We start from the raw sequence: 21850 nt of genomic DNA on the forward strand, positions 1-21850 counted from the left end.
TTGCTTGATTTGCCTGATAACACACATGTGCAGTGTTAAAAAAAACAAACAGGCGAGATGCTAGAGAAGCTAGATTTCCAGCAGGTTGAAAATCTAGGAGTCTGCGACACATCAGGGACGTGTCGGCGAGCCCCTCTGATCACGTCTTTGAAGAGTTCACACATAGCTTCCAGCCCATCAGTGGCTTTTATCTGTAACTTGCAAAAGTCATTGCTGAGTGTCAAATCCGTCTGAAAACCGTGTGGTGTGAACTGAGCTTTACGAAACCGCCTTCAAATCCACTAGATCTGGATTTTTATTTGAATCTGCACAAAACTCCTTAATATCAGTCCCCTAAACATGTCAGATTTATTTCATCAAGATCCATGAAATATCCTCTGAGAGAGGAACATTTTGAAAAATCTCACAATGTCAAAGAAAGTGAAAAAAAAAAAACTGCTACTCGTACTACTCAAAATTTAATGGGTTCTTCCTTGGGTCGTGCTCCACATTTCCATATAATTTCATGGAAATCTTTTTAGTAGTTTTTGCAAATCCTCCTTTGTGGAAGTAAGAATGTCTCCACATATATCTCCGGAAATCTTTTTTTATTGTATGTTTTGTGGCTACACCAACCGAGCACTACACAGTTAAGTCTGTATTTTTTATTTCTCCTTTTTTTTAAAAAGCGGGGCCCAATCAGCAGCACTGGCTGTAAATCCTGTTGTAATTAGTGAGTGCAGAGCAGAGGGGTTTTCTTACCTTTCACAATCAATACAGCCACAGCTGACAGGCTCTCCACGTCTGTGTCCACCACGCAGATGTACTTGCCGGCATGGAAAAGCTGAATGTTTCTGATCATCAGATCTCCCGCTGTGCGCTACCAAGGAGGAGAGACAGATTTATGTTGCATGATGGCAGACCTTGTGACAGCTTATCAAAGAATGTAGTGAAGCATACATAAAATGCGGTAAATAGCGGCGCGACAACCGTTTGCACATCCTGCCGAGACTAGAAAACCAAGGCTAGAAAGGTTAGAAAGCTAGATATAAAGCTAGATATTGTTACATCAAAAGATATTTTCCATACACATCTTGACCCTTCTTGATGCAAACACAATGAAACATCTCTGAATAAGAGCGAGTCACATGGAGCCGTTCTTCAGATGAGAAGGATCAAGGCTGGAAATCAAATCAAATGTATGCACGAAACGGAGCCACTGTGATTGACAAGGCCTCGGCTATTTCTTTTGCATTTTCTCAGAGGTCATTGCCACAACCTTCAAGACCTATTACGAGGAACCGCAAAAATATGTGTTACTGAGTTCAGCGAGTGGTTTGTGCTTGATTGGAGAGTGAAAACGGCCCACTCTATATTCTCCTCTGAGAGACACCCGTAAGCAGTAAATGGTAAATTAGTGGTGAAATTGTTCTCTTGGCATTGGCAGGGAAATGTGGCAGTCGAACCAGCATGGTTTAATTATGGAAATTAAATTCCTTGAAGCAGCAAAGTAAAGTTGATAATCTCTTTGGACTGGGCACATTCTAGCATTTCTGGGGGAAGGCGTTTCTTTTCAGATAAGAACACTGTCAGTCAAGCGCGCACAGGAAGAATGGTTAATCTTGAAGGGTGTGAGGGTGTTCTCAAAGTGTTTTGTCATTTGGGGCTCTGCCATTCCTTTAAAGAGACACCTCTAATGATGTGTGCTCCCCTCTCCGTGCGGCAGGCTATGTCAAAGTGGGATATGAAAAGAATTCAAGACCAGCCCGAGTATTAAAAATAGATCTCTTCATAAGGCTTCAGCTCGAGAAGGAGACGTGCACTCGAAGAGATGACAACATGTCACAATGGCTGAGCAAGCAACATATTACCTGCATCATGATTTTTATGTAGGAGGTGGATTTTGACACAGAGGCCGCCATGCCTTCATTCATAAAAGTACAATTGGAGGCTTAGAGGGACTGAATGATCTCACACAATTTCCTGCTACAGATTCCCACATATTATTATCCCTCCAACATCAAAAGAAAGGTGTCACGCCAACTTCAGGGCAAATTAGGCTACATCCACACCACTACATTTTACTTTTATATCACCTCTGATGCGTTTACGCCCGGTCGTCCACACTCTAAGAAGTTTGAAAAACGCTGCTGGCACCGTTTATTAAAAAGGTGGGTGAACTTCAGTCCCCCGTATACGATACTATGTATGGACTAGGAGACTAGAATAACTGAAATCGAATCACATAGACCAATAAATTAGCATTTAATTTTTATTGTTGTTGTTTATTTGTACTAGTTTGGGGTAAACAATGATGGAATGTAACTAGGTATATTTACTCAATTACTTTATACAATTTTGACCAACTACATTACTTGAGTGTTGCAATTTCATGTTACGTTATATATTTACTCCATTACATCTCAGAGGCAAATACTGTACTTTTTACTCAACTATTATTTTCTATCTAGTTATAGTTGCTAGTTAGTTTACAAGTTAAGATTTTTGCAGAAGAAACATATTACGGTAACAGTAAAATCCTGCTTTGACATGACTGCACGTGTAATAATAACACATAACAACATACACCGAGTGCCTTCATTGTGAAAATAGCCAAGATAAGAGCCAATGTAATAGGAAATTAAGTTTATGGTGTAATTGTTAGCATGTGATTCAGATAGATCAATGTGGCTAATGACAACGTCTTACAGATTAAGCCTGATGAGTTCTTCAAACTTCACACAACACTGACTAACTGATAAACAAGCAACCACCATGTATTACGCACTCAGCCCAATGACACAGCCCTCTGTTGCCCCTGGTTACAGCGTCTCACGTCGCAAAAACGGCTGATCTGTGTTTGACTGTTAAAAGGGAAAAGTCCACTCTATGTCTGCGTCCCATTTTGACGAGCTGCTGCATCACATGGAACCGTTCACAGAATGGAGGGACCAATAGAAACTCGGCCAGTTTGCAAGAGAGACGGGACTTTGAGAGTCTGCAAGCAGCGAGCGCCGTACGCTGAGGAGACGGGAGAGGAGGGGTGGGGTGCCAAGCAACAGTGAGAAGGGGGCGGGGGGGTAGGTGCTCTGTCATATAATGCTCAGTAAAATTGGACAATAACAAGTGAGTAAACCACCATAAAAAGGTGCATAAACGCTATTTTGTATTTAAAAAGCTACGTAAACAGCATTTACCCCCACTACAGCCCCACATGCAGCATAATGATGCACATTGCACTTCCGGGCATTGGCACCTAATTATCCATAACGTTATTGAACTTGTTATGTTTTTCATATCTTGGGAACAATATTTTTCCCTTTCTTCATAATGTGCAAGATGCAACGCTGGAAAGTCAGCGAGGCGAGAGAGCTTCTCTGTTCCCAGTGACGTCAAACGTGGCATAGAAATGCAAACTCCTCTACTGGGAAAGGAGAATATCGCATTTTTTTAGTGGCTTTGTCCGTGTTTTCGCTAATTTGGGTGTTTAAGATGTATTACTGTCAGAAACAGTTTCACCTTGTTTAAATTAAATCCCTTCTCTTACTTTTCACCATTGCGGTTTCTTGATCCCTGTTTACATCGGCGCACACGTGTCCAGTGAACTTGAATGGTCGTGCGTTTCCAGGGTTGTTAGGATGGACAGAGAAAGTTTTAAAACGGAAACTGTTTAAAATGGAAAGTATGAATGTACCCTGAGTCACAGTCAAACTCTCTTCAAGCTGTCCCTTTTAGCAAATGGCTGGGATGAAAGATGGTAGGAGGTGTTAACTGCACATTCACACATCCTGAAGAAGTACGACGGCGGGTCACTCACCCCACCCACGTGCTCAAAGTGACCGTCTCCCTTGGCGATGAGCTGTCCGTTAAAGGCCCAGGAGAAGGAAACGTCAAGGACGGGGTCACTGGCGACCTGACACGGTAACACGATGCTCTCGCCAACGATGATCTCCATGTTCACAGGCCCCTGGATGATTCTGGTTGGATCTGCATCAGAGGATAAAAAAAAAACAGTGAGAGGGAGTCATCTCTGACGAGGCGGCTGTCGGTCTCACGCTGAACATGAGACATTTCGCTGCGACGGGATGAGCAGCCAGTTTCTGAAACAGAAGCAGACGAGTGATACGACGCCAGCTGGAACGCAGGGAAGTGTTCTGTAATACAGTGAGTGGAGGGCAGCCGTTATTATCTACGGCATATAGTAATTATAACAATTCTAATCATCATAATAATAATAATAATAACTTGAATTTATATAGCGCCCTTATAGAGACCCAAGGAAGGTCTCATGAAAGTCTTATTGGAATTAATGTGATAACATGCAGCCTGCCACCACTAAAGTGGACTAATACTCCAGGCTGACACAGCCGGAGTAATCTTCTGAAATCCTGATAGCAATTATAATACACTGCGGATCAGATAAAACGTCATGTAATGGGCTCTTCTGTGCATCCAGAACAAAAATGAGGAGCACTGCTTCAAAGTCTACCGCGGCAATCATTGGTATAAGTCTTCTGTGCCTCAAAATGCAAGATAATGAATCTGCTGGATTTAAATAAAAGACGGTACAACCCAAAGGAAGAGGGTCTGCACTCTGTCATCTTACTTTACATTCACTGTCAAGGAAGTAAACCATACATGTAAAAAGAGTCCCCTCACTTCTTAAGCCAATAATAATCAGTGTCTGGGTCGTGGCTTTGTGTCGCCGGCTGCGTTTTGACTTTGAAATATACGTCCACAATTAAAGTTAAAAATGCTGTTCCGCGCAGACAGAGCTGCAAACAACAGCGTTTGACACATAAATAAAGCCAATACGAATCCAGGAGAACACTCAACTATCACTGGAAACGCACTCAATACAATAACAGCGTCTGGAGCAGCTCATTCTTTCATTGCCTCCATCCAGAGCACTTTTATTTGTTGCAGTAAATTGGGTGTTTCAACGGCTTTGAGGGAAACAATGATCCAAGGATTTTCTCCAACACCTTTCATGTGTATTATTGCAGCTTCAGCAAAATGCAGCCGGACAGAACTATTCAATATAAAATTAAACCGAAAGATTTAAAAAGATTTTTTTTTGCACGCTGCAGTGGAGCTTTGGTCACCAATACACACACAATGTAAAAACGTTTGAGGATGTTACTCAATTATTCAACGACTTTATGTTGGGGCCCCTCATGAATAGAGGCTTCCCAAACATTTGACGCAACCCCTCAAAGCGAAACCTAAAGTTTGTTTATGTTTTCTACCCACTAGTTATTGACTCACGTCCTCACGATGCAGTGGCTCTCTCTGTGGTGTTAATCCATACTCAGCCATAAATTCAGCTCACTAAGTGGGGAACACTCAGCTCTTTAACAGCGGAGCTCACCGGTAACGAGAAGCCGTCCTGTCGTGCTCGACATGCCAAATCTATTCCGAGCGAAGCACGTATAGCTGCCCGCGTCCGACTTGCTCACGTTGGCAAGCCTCAGCGTTCCATCTGGAGAAAGTGTGATCCTGCAGGAGGGTAAGAAACGTAAAGAGCAGTTCACAATCTCACGTCTGCAAACAAGGAGCCGCTTTATCTTCAGTGCTGATTCTGGATGTGTCTGCATGTCAGTGTCCTACATGCTCATGGAAACTTAGTGGTGTGGCTGCGAGTGTATGTACAGTGAATATTAATCAGGGCAAATAAAGTTTGAAAAGGGTTTGGATAAAAAATGCCCCATGCTCTGATTTCAACCTGATTAAAAAACTGAACTGTTCATGCGTGTACATCCAACTACACACTGAGAAGAAGAGGAAGAGGAAGAGGAAGAAGAAGAGGAGGAAGAAAAAGAAGGAGGAAAAGGAGATGAAGGAGAAGAGGAAAATGAGGAAGAAGGAGAAGAAGAGGAGAATGAAAACGATGAAGTAGAAGAGAAGGAACAATAAGAAGAAGAAGAAGAAGAAGAAGAAGAAGAAGAAGAAGAAGAAGAATTTTAGAGAACATCCAGCTACTTTTCAGTTCGGCCATCGCTCACCTGTCGTTGGTGTGGATGGGCAGGTTTCCTTTCTTCCATAAGATGCTGGCGATGGGATAGGCCTGAGGTTTACACTCTAAAGTCACTGTACTTCCTGCCTTGGCTTTGAGCAAAGCTCTGAGGACGTTCCCTGTGAAGTCTGGAGGAGAAGCTGATGGGAAACAAGAAACTGACTTTATCACTGCAGCAACTCTCACAGGAGTGAACTTCAGTCTGAGAATCATCAAATCGTGAAGTAATCGAAAAATACATTTTTAACATTTTGTAATTGTAATTAAATAAATATAAAATCAAAACACTGTTGAGACATTAACTCATTTTTTATGTATTAATATTATGACTTTTATTGGTTTTACTGTAAAAAGTAATTTTTATTGTTCTATATGTCACTACATCCCCCCCAGAAAAAATAAATAAAAATATATATATTCTTTTTTTAATGTGTTTGACCCCACAAAATGATTCTCGCTGACCCCGTTATCCGTTAATCCAGACAACCTTTCAGAATGACAGTGAGATGACCTTCAAGATTCTTTGGCAAAATGACATGAGGAGTTAAGGGAGAGATAAATGCCATCCTACCTAAAACCATCAGCTCAGCAGCGAAATATATGACACCGTGTTTATTCTCAGCCACACACTGGTACATGCCGGCGTCAGAGAGTGTCAGCGCGGACACTGACAGGACTCCGTCCTCCACATGGATCCTGCCCTGTGCAGAAAAAGGATGAAAGAAAGCAATTATTGCCAAGGACTTAACGGTGCAGCTTTTGCTTCACTCAGCATGCTTTGGCAAAGCTCAACGACTATTCGGTTGAGTTAGAGGTATTGTCAATAGGTGCAGATCGAATCAGGATTATGTTGCCGGGAATTAATCAGTCGTGAGGACAAAACACATTTTAGTTTTGGTTTCACGATAATAGCCTTTATAGTTTTACGTTTTCAACTCAAATCTGAGTAAGTGTGTGGATAAATCAAGGGTCCTGATCTATTATAGGTTTAGTCTGAGGTGTTCCATTCGAGGTGTTGACATTTAAAACCTTCCATAGTTCTATAAATCCATTTTAATTAAACTATTCACACCACAGTATCCTTGAAAAAAGCCTTCACCCCCACGAAACCACATTTGAATCCACTTGATAAAGATTCTTATTTGGATTTGTACAAAATTGCACATCTCATTAACGCGAACCCCATAAATCTGTCTTTGATTTGACATTTTCAACAAGATTAACACATAATTCTCTGAGAAATCGGCAGAAATGTTGAAAAACACACATGGTGAAGAAAGTGATAAAAAAATCCTGGATCTTCACCAAAATGTTGTCTACAAACAAACAAACAGATGAAACTAGAAGCACACACAGAGAGCGCATATCTCAGGCTGATTGGCCACTTTATCACCATATTGCGTATTCCATCAGAAAAACACCATGTACACAAAAATGTGTTCTGCAAACTGTTTACAATTAAAGCAGGCAAAATATGCATTCTCTGAAATAGTTGAATACTTATGACCACACAGTAACTGAGTAAAACTCACCTCATTAAAAATACTCTACACACACCTGATGTTTCTTCATAAAGGTCTTTGCCTTATTTCATGAGAAATTCACAAAAATGTGGGAATCTGATCTGGTAATGTTAAAGAAAGTGAAAACAGCCACTAGCTCTGCATCAAATGTTATAGATTGTTCTCTGCTTACGAACAAACAAATGCAGATGAAAACAAAACCTTCTTGACTTGGCCTTTTAATGGCAGAAATAATGTATAATAAAAAATATTCATATTCTGAATCTCGCAGGAGGGAAAATAATCCTTAAAACCAATTTAAAGAATGACATTTAAAAACGTATTTTTTTATAATATGGTCAGACAGGTTATATTTGTTTTTATATATCAAAAGACCAGTCACATTCTGAGCGTTATTAAACTAGCACTCAGACAATAAAACACGGCAGCAGGATCTCACACAAGACGACAAGTAGCTGTGGTGGTCTGCAGCAAGGTGTGCTGCTCCATACAGTGGATTTCACAGTGGATTAAGCCCATTGTCCCTAAATCTGGAGGAGCTTAAATATGCACCATGAATAATGAAAAACAACCACTGACTTCATTCGGATGAAATGGAGCAATCTCCTGGGGACTACACTGATCCACTCGCTAAAACTGTGTAATCTGCCAAGGTGGAGCAGAAGAAGAGACAGTTACATCGGCGCCTCATCACCGGCACACCTCGGCATCATGTTTACCCTCTCATCTCATCTCTCTCTCTGAATTGCACTCTGGAAAAAATAAAACAGCGACAGGGTTTGACGCCTGGCTCTCGAAAAAAAACGAAAGGGATGAGCTAAAGCTGAAGATTAAGCCTTTAAAAATGAAACAGTGGTAGGTGGCAGAAGACGGGCAGTGATTTACCTCGGAGAGAAGCTGTTGGCCGTTCTTCAGCCACGTGTAGGAGGGCTTGGGCTTGCCATTGGCTCGACACTCCCAGTACAGTCTCTCCTCTATGGCCAGGGCCGTGTCCTTCATGGTCTGGATCCACTGAGGCTTGGCTGAAGACACAGATTTATTTATACTCCTGTGAAATATCTGACAAGAGCCACGAGGGCAGATTTGCGAGGGAACAGAATTATCTCATTACATTCTGACAGCTCAAATCAGTGGAAATCATTGAGCGTTATAAAAAAAAAAAAGGTTGTCTTTAAAGGAGATAGAGAGAGAGGAGTGAGCGTAAGGTGTCACTCAGTTTCATCACTTAAATGTGTCAGCGCCCCGTGGCAACTCAAGATTAGAGCGAAGCGCTGCAGCAGAAAGCAGGAAGCCCTCATGGTGGGTGAAGTGCACCCGACATCAGCCCTCACCCCCCCAACCTGTCACCTTGATTCTGCACACAGTAAACATAACCCCTGTCGATTTCCCCATCCGGAGCCCCTCTTCCCTGCAAACCGGCATCCTACATATTGACAGCTTTTCAGGAATTTTTTATGGGGTTAGAGAGTTGTGCTCATAATAAGCACATCTCACTTCGCAGGCACTCGTCATACCATCAGTTCCAATTTCACAAGTGTCATTCTCCCTCTCTCACAAATTCCGGAGGAGGAAAAAAAACAAACAAGTCAGGAGCCCAAAAATGTAATAACGGCGCCGCACAGTTAAAACCAACACATCTTATTATACAGGAGGAAGGTGATGGTCAGTCTCCAGCTGGGAATCTGCTGTCAGACACAGCTGGAGACTGATGTGATGTGATCAAATCACCAGATTACAATTCTTCACGTCAGATACAGAAGCAGCATTGAATCCAGATTCCACTGCACTGAACCGACAGTTCTGTTCCTGAATGGGGCAGAATGTGCGAACGCAGTAGCTCCGAAAATTTTACGAAACTTTCCTTGCCTCCTGGTAAATGTACGGAAAATGTCCAAGTGAGTGGATGTGAGGCTACAACCACACGTCTGAAATCACCTCCACTCTCGTACAGATACGTCTGGAGTTTAAGAGCTGCTCAAATGGAAAAGTCTGGTTTAGGCTGCTGGCTCTGTATTGGCTCTGTATTTTAGTATATACGGGTAAAAACAAAGATGCTTGGATATCGATGACGTATCCGTTCACAGCCGCTTGCTGATTGGATCTTTTCAGTCACGACGCAGCCTTCGCTCATTGATCAGGCAAGAAAACAACTGGGATTCGCCTCTTAGGCTACCAGTGTAGAACACAACACATTTCTGACAGACTACGGACGCAAAAGTGAAAAAAACAAAACACATTAAGATTCAAATAGCTCAGGGTGATAAAGAGGGGCCATTCACATAGAGGATACAGACAAATATGTCGACTTAGAAAGACGACAAGATTCAAGGAATTTTCGTGATAAGGTCAGACGCCGATGTTTATGTACTGTAGACAAAAACACGGAATTTTTTCAACAACGTGAACGCGTCTGACCCAGACAATCTTCTGTGGGTTCTTCATAAGTGAAAGACAAACATTTTCAGAAAAATTGTGTCTGGACATTTTACGGAGTTCATAACAGCTTTAGAAATCCAAACAAAAGTGTCAGTACCATAAAAAGCAAGTCGACCGGTGGCTGTGTTCTTCCCCATCTTGTTCTCAGCCAAGCACTCGTACCCTCCGGCGTCGTCCTGCTGGAAGCTGGGGATCTCCAGCACGGCATTCGAGTACTTCATCTTGACTTTGCTGGGGAAGGGCACGCCGTTCGCCCTCTTCCAGGTGATCTCTGGGACGGGGCTGGGAGAGACAAGAGGAAGTGAGATCCTGATCCAAGTCGCTTTGAACTACTAAGACTGTCGCTTAGGTCGCAGGTGTCTGTAATAATCCTGTATTAAAAGTGTGTGATGGCGCTTTAAGCCGATTCACAGTATTTTGGCAGATGAATGGTTTAGTGTGAACCCAATCCAGCAACAAAAAGAGCCGCCTCACACAGGCTTTCAGACTAATCGTCGCTTGATGCCACACTCTAAGAAATATAACTGCCACAGTAAGTTTGCTCTATAGAAATCTAGAGGTGCCTCGTCTGGAAGGAAAATCAGCAGAAGATTGAAATCATGCTTCAAGGAATCCAGCTTACTTCCCAAGGGCGAAACACTCCAGTGTAACTGTTGATCCTTTAGCGGCGGGTACATTGTCTGGGAAATTAACTTCTATTTTTGGCTCGTATTCACCCATCACTCCTATGTAGAGTAAGCACAAGAACTTGTTCAGTCTTCTATTATGCATGACTTACAAGCAATATGGTTTGCATTATGGACCACAACAGCAACACTGTAAAACTAACAGAGGAGAATAAAAAGACACAGGAGCTAACATGCTCTCGCGGGTAAACTCTGAGCGGTACCGCACTTTAGTGTGCAGCCACCAGAATGTGGTGAAACAGCAGCCAGGAATAATTTAAATCTCTTCCTGGTGGAATAGACGGAGTGTATGTGTGAAATCTTGTTCTGTTCAGCTAGTCTGGCTTTTTATCTATTATCTCAAAGCTTGAGTGGGCAGTTCCCAACCTCTGGTGTTGTATTGTTTGTATCAGTATTCAGGGAAGACAGGCATGGCCAGGATCAGACAGTGATGCAATGGGATTTAAATTTATGCAGCTACATGTACAGTACACTGAGTGGAAACTAACTGGTTGAGCCACCAGAACACTCAATGTAATGGTCCAATGATGTATGGCTTATGTTTAATTCATTCCAGAGGCAATCTTTATTCAATCTTTCTATGAAAGCATAACAGAGAATAGAACAACGGGCCGCTGAGAACCGGCCTGAGAATTCATGTGAAAGCACAAGGAAGGCTTTTAAAGGGGGGGGCGGGAATTATAAGAAAGCTAAGTCAGCAACGAGGAGATTTGGGCGCTTTGTTTGGTGGCCTACATTGAGGAGCAACTATTTACTTACAGGCATTAGTACTCGGTGACTCAACTACAGCAAAGCACGACAGGACAAAGAGCGCTCGAGCCACTGTGATGATTTAAAGCTGCCTTAAAAAGGAAAGATCCTCAATATATACGACTGAAAGGAACACTTGTCACTTCACAGCACAGAGGCGGCGTCTTACCGTCTGTCCTGAGGATCAGAGACGTAGGTGAGCTGTGAACTTTGCCCTTCGTGACGCTGTTCATCACTACGCAAGTGTAGTTACCCACATCCGAGGGCTCCACCTTGGAAATGTAAAGGTTTCCCGTCTGCTGGGACACGAAACGCCGATTGTCTTGCTGAACAAAGTATGGATACTCGTTGAAGATCCATGCATAAGAAAGGTCTGCAAAACAAACAAGAACACGTAGATGCTGATCATTGCAATGGAGTATTAGGGCCATACTGAAGAACAATCTGAGACTTAAAGAATAAAGTTGTAATTTTACAAGGATTAAGTTGTAGGCTAATTGAGAGGAAGTCGTATTATTACCAGAATAATGACACAATATTACAAGAATCATTTTCTGAGAATAAAGTTCTGATTTCACAAAAATAAAGTCTTAGTATTACAGAAATAATGTTGTAATTTTACAAAAATAAAGTCTATTTCTGAAACCAATACTCAAGTATAAATTAAAGAGATGCTCCAAATTCCTAATTATAAGACAATTGGATGTTCTTAAAAATGACTAAAACAACACGTAGCCTAAAATTACCACTTTATTCGTGTAATATCGCTGCTTTATTCTTGTGACATTCAGACTTAATTTTTATAAAATTATGACATTCTTCTCGAAATCTCCTTCTCTTGAAGTGGGTCAAATACTCTGTCATAAATAATGGATACATGATAGGAAATGTGATTAAGGAAATGACATGCGATTATCATGCTTCAATCTTGTGAAAACACATCACATCACTAGAAGTTTAAATAACAGTTGTGTTGGAGGTTTCAGACAGAGGCCAGCGAGTTTACCGCCTGAGGATGTGGGCGTTCCACAAAGTAGCACCACTCCTTGTCCCTCTCGGACTGACACCGCGCTTCTGGTGTGGACTTTGAAATGATCTAAGTCTGAGGGAAAAAAAAAAAGAAATGAAAAGAGAGATCCCCGCAGGATCTCACATATCAGAGAGGAGCCGAGCTGAGTAAAAGCTTTCAGCAAAACACTGGCACAAGCCTATAAGGAAACTGTCATGAGAATTACACATCTACAATGCCTGAGAGAGAGAGAGAGAGAGAGAGAGACGGAGCTTGTTCTGTGCTTCTGTAAAGTATTTGACCAAAATAGAGTCAAGAAACTTACATCCAGGATGTAAAGGAGACATTAGATCTAAATTGCATGACATGGGAAGCATGCAGAAAAGCGTCTATCATTTAATACTATTCTCTACAATTTATTTTATTTTAAATCATTTGCACAGCAGGAATTTAGCATGAACCGACAGCAACACAAACAAACACAGGGGAGAGTGAACAAGGGTAATTCCGAACAGGAGATGGACCAGTCAAGACAAAACATGGAGCTTGTACCTAAAAGAGGAGCTACTTCAGTCCATTGGATATGATTCTACAAAGTCTGACATGGACCAGAAAAGTAGTCTCTGCAAAGGATGCCCATAGACCGGTCCCCACAACACACTCAAACACCCCTTTTACCACCTGTGCTACAATCATCTCACACAGTACAGTGAGAGTCTAAGAGAGATAAAAGCCCCCAAAAAGGTTTTAATTTTACAAAAACATAACTTAATATTACGAAACAAAGTCGTAATTTTACAAGAATAAACTGTATTTCTGAAGCTGATACTTATATAACTTAACAAGATGCTCCACCTCCTGAAATTTAACGCAGATGATTGGATGACCTTCTGATATTTCTCCTCTAAAATGACACATAGCCTAAAACTGTGACCTTATTCATGTGACATTACGACTTTATTCCCTGAAATTGTAACTTTAATCAACGTTATTCTTTGCAAATGATGCTCAAACGCCTCTAACTTCTTTTACCACCTGTACTCAAATCATGACAGTCCGGAGAGAGTCTAAAGAAGTACAGTGCTGCTACAACACCACACACCATACGGCAAAGAGCCACAGAGAATGGAGGGAATTAACAGCTGATGTTGGTGACACGGCCCCCAATTACACTCTTAAGGAAAAGGTAGGAGCTACAAGTAACAGCATGTCTCATTATCCAGATCTGAAATGACCTCTATCAGAATGTGAGATTATTTTCATATCGCACAGCCCTGCTGTAATGAATGTCTCTATTAAAGCGGAGTGACCACATGAGCATGATGGCTTACGCTGGAACCCAAACCTAGGTCGCAACACAACAAGGTAAAAACACAGAAAAGTATTTAGAACATACAAATATAAATAATATTAAATATGAGGTATATGGCGAAACTTTAATATGAAAATAAAAAAGTGACCAGAAGCTAGAGAGAGAGAACAACTATTGTGATCATTGATTATTGTGGATTTAAAAAGTAACCTTCACTTATTATAATCCAATTACATCACATCAGACACATATAAGATTTAAACCACATATAATAAACATTTTATACCAGCCCTGAATGCTTTAGGTGTTCATATTATTAAATGTGGATTCTAGTAGATGTTAAAGTATGTATAATGTATGTACTGTACATTCCCCACTTACCCCACGGGGTTATCTCAAAGTTACTCTGCATAATTCACAGACATTTTACAATTGGGGTTATTATCATTTGAAGAACAGCAAAAAACTCTTACCAGCGCGGTGTGAAGATTAAAGATCTTACTTCTGCATAGACCTATTGTTCGTGTGTGTGTGTGTGTGTGCGCGCACGCGCGCGTGCGTGTGTGTGTGTTTTAAATATCATTAGTCAGTATTTTTGAGCTCCGCTAATCTCAGCCCTCTTCAAAGCTTGTCTACCAGATAGCACCGTGAAGTGAGGGTGTGAAAAGATGTTTTGTTGTTATCTCCAAGAAAAGAAGCCGTAATGAATAGAACTTGAATAACAGGCATCCAGTTCTTTATTAATCGGGGATGTTTGCAGGTGACACCATGGATGATTATTGATATGACAGAAATCAGAGTCTTCACACACACACACTAACTCACTGTTGTAATATAAAGCAACGCACTGCAGCTCTTATTCATTTATATTACTGCTATTTCCGTTGTTTATTACAGCGTCGGCATATTATGCTCCAGTCCAACTAAATGTTTGTTCAGGCTTCAGTCCTTATTAAGTGGTTTGCTGACTCCTTTACCCCAGAGTACATCCACTGAAGCACCACTGACAAGACCACAGACTGTATGTTAAGATGGACGATGCGTCTCCACTTCCTGGATAAGTATCCTGGATACAAACGCTGCCATCTTGTGCATTTGGAGTCTGCACAGGAGCCATTGTTCATTATCAGCTGTCAATCATCACCTTTTTATAGCATCAAATAACAAATTAAAACCAAACTTTACTTCCGACACGTTCACAACCACACTGAAATCTCCGCAGCGTTCAGGTGAGGGGTGTTGCAGCAGGCAGAGGCAGGAGGTAACATATTAATACCGCTGCAGAGGCCACGTGCTTTTCTCTACAGCATATCGCCTTTATCTCCAAAAGCTCCGAGTGTGTGGCTCCGCTCTTTAGAGTTATTTGTTTTCTCTTTTTTTTTTCATTTTTGCCTCTGTCGAGTGTCATCAACACCCCTACTCGATCGCGGTGAATCATGAGGAGGATCTCCTGCTGTGTTCTCACATCGGCTGCTCTGGACTGTATACTAGGGGACTGGCCGGGGGAAAGTCCGGAGTCTCTCACTTGGACATTTGCATACAGCCCCTCCGGAGAAAGTCTGGAGGATCTCCCGAGTTCAGTGGATGTCTGAACGCAGCTTTACTGGAAAAATTAACACTTGAGCAAACAGTGTGATCAGAACTACCTGAAATGAACCACACCATCTTTGAGGAAATGTTTTTTGACGCGTCTTTGACTTCCTAGTTTGGTACATGCCCCATTCACTAACATGGAGGAAGTGGGGTTTATGACATGTGCTACAGATCAACACGTTTTGGCTTCACTTTGGTGGAGCTGTCATGTCGTCCATCTTTATCCACAGTCTGTGGTTTGCATGTCTGACCATTAGAAAAGAACAGTTGTCGAACTCGCATGTTACTTTAACATTTAATGTTGTTTCACACCACCGTCGCAGCACTCTGATAAATAATGCAAATGCCACCTTGTCGGTTTGGTGTGAGTCTGCATTATTTCTAAGTGCACTTATGCTTCCATGACATTTTTTCTTCGAAAAACAAGTGAGCATAATCTCTGACAATGACTTACAGGCAAACTGCAGACTGGCTCTCCGGCTGAGGATGGCTCCTACAGTGTTGTAGGCCATACACTGGAACACCCCCACATCCTGCTGGCGGTCCAGGCTGCTTATAATGAGGTTGCCCCCAGACAGACGCCGCCGGGGATCCTGGCCCAGATTTATGAGGGTCCCATTCAGTGACCATCTGTGGGGGGCAAAGACACCATCAGTCGCAGGAAGAAAAAAAAAGGCACTGTCCAGTTCTCGCTACCGACCAAGGTGGCGTGACAGGAGGTTACTGCAGTAACTCATATGTACTGTGTGTTTGTGCTGGAATTCACAGGCTGGAAATTCCTTTCTCTCTTATGCATGTACCTCGAAATATAATCAGATGGATGTGTATGAAAATACTAGTAAGCATTTGAACGACCTTTTGTTTTGTTTCTTACAATCCTAAATCCTTGTCAACTGGTGTATTTATAAACTGCAGGTATAATATAAGTAAAAAAATGGCCTCCTATCATACTCTGCGTATATGTCCTAATTGCTGTATGTTTCCGTCCGTATATTCTAACAGCACTGTAATGCATAATGCTGCAATGTTCACACGTCTGAGCCATTTGTTTAACTTGCGTGTTTTAGCGTTATTGGTCTTTATATAACCCTTAAAATGCAAATACCTTCTCCACACTGTATTTCTTGCTTTTATTATTCTTTTCTTTATTTATACCACTACTTGCTGCAGCAGCTATTCCATCTCCCGCCGCAGGGATCATTAAATTTTAATCTGAGAGTATCAAACACAAAGCCGTCCTCTACTATTTAAGGTAAACAGAAGATCAAGGTTTCTGGAGCCATCCTCGATATCATCATCAGTCTCACCATAATCACCTCTTCTCTGTCACATTATATCTACATAATGTGACATTACTGCACCTTTGACTTCTCATTAGGACAAGAGATTAGCACTTGGCACGAGGTAACAGTGGGCTGAGGTAACAAAGGATGGTTTTTACTCTCTTTTTTTCACCTTCTATGACATCCTTCCCGCACGTATGAATTTTTAAAAATACACAGCCAGGTTCTGATTTGGCCATTTAATCAACAAAATGCCTCAAAGAACTCCGCAAAACACGAGGTTAATTCACAGATTAAAACAAGTCCCATTGTTCGGCGAGCAAAGACTTTCATTCTCAGCCACCACTACACGCTCTCTTTTTAAATGCTTTTCAGAAATGGAGGCATTGATGGGTTCAAGGACGCAACCTTTTTTCAAGAATCCTCCATCATTTTTTGTCAAAGTATAAAGCAGAAAAAAAAAAACACAATTTCTTTCCTCCAGCCACATTCTGTTGCGCTTTCGTGAAGTGGAAATGAAAGCCCATAATGGCCAACCTTCCCATGGCTTTCATGTCCATCCTTAATTTCTTAAAAGAATTTATCCAAACCGTTGAATGTTGATGGGAGCCTGCCGCCCCGCTGTGGACACTTGTTCTGTACCTCTGCGTGCGTTGAGATCAATGCTGCTATTTCTTCAGGTAATAACGTTTGAGAGACAATACATTCGATTCAAAAGGGTACCAAAAAGTACAGTAAAAATAACACTTCCATCACTGGAAATGTAAATGGACACAAAACAATATAAAATAAAAAGTGGAAAAGTGACATTTGCTTCCCCAGTTCCTGAGACAAAAGCTTACCATCTGTTCAAAAAGTTCTTCTTAAAAATCCAACCTAAATGAGATTTCTTCATCCAATTTACATTTTCTTTTCTTTATTTCATTAAACTTACACTTAAAAAATAAATCTCAAATTATCCTTCATGTTTTATTTCTAATTTTGAGAGACCTATAAGACGAATATCTGCAGGGTTGGATCTGCTGGTGATACAAGCAGCCTTGTGTTTAGGTGTCTGTGTCCACATGCACGCGTTCAGCTCTTTAATCTGTGAGTCACCGTTTTCACCTCTTTCTGACCGACTCCGAAGAGCCTCTGCTGTTCAGTGGTGCTCTGAATCTCGGGCAGATGATTGAATAGCGGCTCCAAAACTGAATTACTCCACTCGAGACTCATTTTGTCTACACAGGTAGTCTGAACATCTGACCACAGACTAACCCGACCATTCCAGCGGCCCAGAGCCACGGGTTTCACACCTCAGGTCAAGTAAAGGTTAGTGGAGTCACCTTCTGTTGTGATTTTTAAAAACTCATACCTTTAGCTCTCTGTGAAGCAGATGCTTTTCCTTCAGAGATGTGGCTTTTTCACGACTTATTACACAGCCACAGCGTGTGTGTGTGTGTCTGTGTGTGTCTGTGTGTGTGTGTGTGTGTGCTATGAAAGTCTCACATCTTTGTGAGTGACAGCTGAGGAAGAAGGAAAAGAGAGAAAAGAGAAGAAGGGGGTGGGAGCTCTGTGAGCCCATTTACACTTCAAGAGAGGAGCCGGAGAGGTGCTGAGGGCATGCGGAGCCTCGCACAGCCAGTTTGACAAGACTCCATGTTAAACATGCTCATTTCACCTTTAATCAGTACATGGAAATACCTGGTCTTAGGCAGGGAATGTGTAAAGCCTGAGATAATGAGCGTATGTGCTCCCCACCACTAACACTCAGCTCATCTGTGCTTTCTGTGCTTCAGTAATTCCACTGTTGAGCGCCAAAGACACTCGTAATCAATGCGTGTTGGTGCCAACTGGTGTCTAGCAACCTGCATCAGTCTCATGGCATCTTTATAAGAGGAGGCCATCATTAAGTTGCTGCACATGAGTCACTAAGATACTATCGGATGAGACAAGAGGCAAATGGACGTGTTGCATTTCAGTCTAATCTGGAGAAAATTAATTCCACATTAAGAATATTCCACAAATATATATAACTTTGAATGGACAAAACCTCATTTAAAGTACTGTGAATGATTAAAAAGGGGTTTTATATGACTCAGGAGCTGAAAGGCTGTCGGTATCAAGGATACATCTATATTTCTCTTTCTCTCTGAATATATATGTGATATTAAAGACTATACAAATGAATGAGTGCATCCACAGGTTAGGTTTCCTGCAAAAGGTCTTACAGTGTGACATTAATGGCTCTCTGTAAGTGAGTGGAAAAATATGGAGAAGGTGCCAGTGAGCTGCCCATTCATTACATGACTATGATATTTTATAATCCAGATTTAGGGATTCTTGATTTGTAAATTAGAAAGTAAATATATTTTTTCAACCTGAAATAAAGGGTGCGTTGGGAAATAAAATAATCTCCTTTCCTAACCACTATTCCTTGACCCCGGTGGAATATGTCACGAGGTCAAGGAAAGATGTGAAGGAGAAGCCATAAGGAGTTAGGAAAGGAGAACCACGGTGCGGAGAAAATCCACTTACACAACGACTTGTTTTTGTTTTATACAAATGACATTTAATCATTATTTACCTACAGGAAATAACCCAAAACAGGACTGAAATGTTGAAATAATAAACGTGAGGAATATAGGTGGAGAAATTAGAGAATTAGAATTAAACAGAATTAAACAGCTGCTCTGTTTTTTATATTTTAGTGGGTGTGTCCAGGTGCAACTACAAGGTTGTGTCGCTTTAAATGTTGCTGCTGCAAAGAATTCTGGGGCGGCATTTTCTCCTTTCCTTTCATTAAGGATGGTCCAGTGTTTCCTATTCTAAAGGAGATAAATTATGAAGCATTGAAGCTCATTTCCTTGAATTCTAGCAGCTCTTATTATGAAATTCTTCTGGGTTATTTCACTCAGTTAGAAAGGTTCCTCAGCAAAATGTTTTTAGTTTTTTTTCAAACACACCCAAAGCATCACATTGTCATTCAAGCCCCGACACACAATTTAATCTGAATGTGCTCTCACCTGTACTGTGGAGGAGGCGTTCCCTTAGCGTCACAAGTCAGAGTGGCCTCTTCTTCTATGGAGTCGACGGGAATGAACAAGTCACCTGGCTCCATCCTCCATCTTGGACCGTGATATGATCCACTGTCTAGACAATCTGTCAGAGAGACAACAACAGTCTGAGCTAAGAGACAGAGACAAGGGGGCCATGTTGATAGATTCAGACCGCCGGGATTCTCTGTTCTTCTGGAGGTTAGTGAGACATTACGTTTCTTGAGGTGCTGCAAAGTTCAAATGTATCCCAATGAATAAACCAGGATGTCCTCCCCCATTACAATGTAGAAATGGTAATTTTGCACATGTTGCACATTATACGTAGGCTATTTTTAATGTCTGTGGAGGAGCAGTCCTCATGGTCTGAACCGTAATATTACAATAAAGTATCAGCAGTGACATTGATATTGGTTTGTCTTACTTAAATGTTCTTCTAGTTGCTGGTGAAAAGAGGATGAAAGACCAGGAAACAATAAGAGCGGAGTGACGAATAAGATTGAGAGTGTTGTGCATGTGCTGTGAGTGGAAGTCAATACTGAGGATCGTTCCTTTAAGCCGGGGCCATCCCATCCTTTCTGACACTGACATGATTTTCTGCTCTTCAGCCATCATCCCCACAACTGTAAACGTCCAAACCTGAAAGAATCATTACTCATATAAAAAGGTGGTTTACCTGCCAGACAGTCAATGATTGATAACAGCAGAAACTGTTTCCATAGCAACGTCATCTTTGGCAGCCAAGGGCAAATGAGACTTTCATCCAATAAGCTTTGAAATGGCACTCTTGTTCTCCGAGGGAGGGGGGGAGGGGGGGCCTGTTGTTGACCTGTTGGAACAAGATTTTTTTTTTATTTCGTGAAAGACCAAACTCAGCAAACCCATAATACACTTCAACACTTTAATCCCACTCTCATTATTTTGCCTGTAAATTGCATATCATACAAAGGAAATGTAAAGTTCAGTAGAAGAAATATCATATCATTAGGATAAAAATGAACATAGAGTTTGGTGCACACTGTGCCTCATGTCGTCTGTCCGTTCCAATCAGTGAAGGTTGGGTGTCACTTTGTGCCCTGTGGTGTGGCCAACTTGTACCCGGAGATGTCTGAGGGTGATACCAGAGGCATATGGGATGAAGCCCATGCCAATCTATTAGGGGGGCGACCAACGCCTCGGCTCATCCTTCACTTGGACGGGTACACTCTCTGGCTGCCTGAGGAGACTTGGACCTGGGAATTGGGTGCCATCCAATCAATTAGATTCATCCACAGCAGCATGTGTCTACCCACATGCTGGGGTGAATCAAGACAGCCTGATGAGGAAGCCATTCCACCCAGGTCCATAATCAAGGGCAAGTGTCTGTCTGCTTGTAGCACATGTTGCAAATTGCGATGCACCCTCTTCTTGCCGCAGGAGACTGAGCGAGTAATGATGCAATTATGAAATGTCATACATACACACAACGAACGGTGAACCGGCAATAACGCGGCAGTTCAGCGAGCAGGCGAACACGCATTTATCCACGTGTGGCGAGTATATGCAGATGTGTGTATATGTGTGTCACCTGTATGGAGACGTGCACACGAATAAGCTTCACTGAACGCACAGAAACACGCAACACATTTCTTCAAGAGGTGTTCGAGATATCTTAAGGGCCCAGACAGATAATAACCCCAATATGCTAAATGTCACACAACCCACACACACCTACACACCGAAGTCACTTTCTCACTATATAACACTCTGTCTCCACACACACACACACACACACACACACTGACTTTTCATTTGGAAGACATAAGCCTTGATGTGTGGCTTCATTTGTGGCCTAATCCCGGGGCGAGCCTGCATCAGAGCGCTACTTATGGAGGTTCTAATTGTTTGTCAGCTGCCTGGATGTCAGATCAGACACGTGGGGTCTCAGCCAGGATTCTCTTCCCTACCTTTCATGTTCGCTCGGTCCTTTTTTCTTCCCCCAAAGTCTGCAAAATTGGATTGGTACGCTTCTTCTCAGAAAGAGTCCTGCATGCCATACCTCAGTGATAGGCCCACAGTGTGCAAACTGCTGGCACCTCAGGACTTGGGGATTGGTGTGTGGAGGGGCGCATATTACAATACTGTCGACTTTGCATGTTGTGGTTTGCATTTGTAATTGGCATTTGTCAAGGATGGCACCGTATGCCATCGGTTCATTTTTTATTTTTGCAGATCTAATAAATCATTTA

At 41.9% G+C, this 21850-nt stretch overlaps 1 protein-coding gene across 1 annotated transcript in view; it reads right to left on the reverse strand.

Annotated features, from left to right (window-relative positions):
- LOC118111660 (contactin-3) overlaps positions 1-21850 on the reverse strand; it is a 38005-nt gene that overhangs the window by 14537 nt on the left and 1618 nt on the right. The window contains exons 2-14 of the mRNA XM_035160450.2: positions 20299-20451; positions 19593-19728; positions 15759-15934; positions 12397-12492; positions 11560-11763; positions 10577-10679; positions 10052-10236; positions 8404-8540; positions 6567-6696; positions 5985-6135; positions 5351-5478; positions 3797-3966; positions 742-859 (exon numbers count right to left, since the gene is read on the reverse strand). Of these exons, the coding sequence (XP_035016341.1) occupies positions 742-859; positions 3797-3966; positions 5351-5478; positions 5985-6135; positions 6567-6696; positions 8404-8540; positions 10052-10236; positions 10577-10679; positions 11560-11763; positions 12397-12492; positions 15759-15934; positions 19593-19728; positions 20299-20353 (1789 nt within the window). The 5' untranslated portion in view covers positions 20354-20451. The remainder of the gene's footprint in view (positions 1-741; positions 860-3796; positions 3967-5350; positions 5479-5984; positions 6136-6566; positions 6697-8403; positions 8541-10051; positions 10237-10576; positions 10680-11559; positions 11764-12396; positions 12493-15758; positions 15935-19592; positions 19729-20298; positions 20452-21850) is intronic.

The sequence above is a fragment of the Hippoglossus stenolepis genome, chromosome 6, assembly GCF_022539355.2.
Source record: "Hippoglossus stenolepis isolate QCI-W04-F060 chromosome 6, HSTE1.2, whole genome shotgun sequence".
Taxonomy (NCBI): Eukaryota; Metazoa; Chordata; class Actinopteri; order Pleuronectiformes; family Pleuronectidae; genus Hippoglossus; species Hippoglossus stenolepis.